The 1,229-nt window shown below is 36.5% G+C and overlaps 1 protein-coding gene across 1 annotated transcript; it reads left to right on the top strand.

Moving 5' to 3' along the window:
* Positions 1-6: 6 nt before the first annotated feature.
* On the top strand, positions 7-1,002 carry LOC109590278 (dnaJ homolog subfamily C member 3-like; the record flags this gene model as incomplete). The annotated part of the gene is made up of 4 exons (XM_020006200.1): positions 7-126; positions 573-726; positions 786-844; positions 897-1,002. Coding segments are annotated over exons 2-4 (318 nt in total), but the record flags the coding sequence as incomplete, so codon positions are not given.
* Positions 1,003-1,229: the final 227 nt, after the last annotated feature.

Here is a 1,229-nt window from a genome sequence, read left to right as displayed (position 1 = left end):
TGAGGACCTCCTCCATCAGTTACAAGTATCAATCGAACTGTCTCCCTGGTACCCTCACCTGAGATCAGCTAGAGCAGTATACTATGAACAGACTGGGCAGTATCAGTCAGCTATCAGTGACATCAAGTAGGTGGCTGTACTGGTACTTTTATAAGTGGTGCTTGTACATGTATAGATGGTAATTTTGGAGGTGGTAAAATTTTGGTGAATTGTTAATTTTTTGTTGTTTGGTGGGTTTTAATTTGGTGAATTTGAATCCACACCTTCCCATTGAGCATGTACTTGTACATAATAGCTTACAAGTTTAAAACACGTCCAGGACCATCTGTAGTAACTGCATGTAGCTGTGTACATGTAAATCCCTTCCCCCATTAGCTATTACTATGTACATGTAACTCATTAAATACATATGCATGTACCTTTACTTCATTCACCCATTCCTCTCCATTAGGATGTTAACTAAACTGATCCAATGTACAATATACCTGTCTATTATACATGTACTATCAATGACATTATACTGTATAAGACCTGCTACTACTATTATTCCTCCATCCATTCCTCTCCATTAGGATGTTAACTAAACTGATCCCTGACAATACAGAGGGTTACTATAAGATCAGTTCCTTATACTATCAGTTAGGAGAGGAGGAGGACAGCCTGAGGGAGATCAGGGAGTGTCTTAAACTGGACCAGGATCACAAGGACTGCTACCCACTCTATAAAGTAAGGACTGTGTATTATAATGGGGTCTCTGTCATACTGCTTCTGTGTCTCTTTATTAGAAATTAAAGAAGTTAGTGAAGCAGTTGGAGGCAGCCAGAAAGATGATGGAGGAGGAACGGTATTGATATAATATTTTATTTATTTATTTATTTGATTTATTTTTTTATTAGGTTTGAAGAAGCAATTGATAAGTTAAAGAATGCCTTGAAGACTGAAAGTGAAAGTGTAGCTATTCTCATTAAGATAAAGACAAGACTCTGTACCTCTCACACTAAGGTAAGGGCCGGAGTATAACTAATGTGTACATGTAGTCATGTACATGTAATTATTTATGTACATGTACTTGTGTATACATGTACATGTACTGTGATGAAAATGAAGAATTCTCTGCTTTTCATTTTTGGCAATTTTTGGCTTGAGACGCTGTACTATATAGTACAGGGACTTTTACCTGATTTTGGACCAACTTTAAAAATTTGTAAAAAAATCCAATTTTGATCGGA

The sequence above is a fragment of the Amphimedon queenslandica genome, unplaced genomic scaffold, assembly GCF_000090795.2.
Source record: "Amphimedon queenslandica unplaced genomic scaffold, v1.1 AMPQUscaffold_10264, whole genome shotgun sequence".
NCBI lineage: Eukaryota > Metazoa > Porifera > Demospongiae > Haplosclerida > Niphatidae > Amphimedon > Amphimedon queenslandica.
Note: the sequence above shows the minus strand (reverse complement) of the source record. Positions and strands in the feature narration are given on the sequence as shown.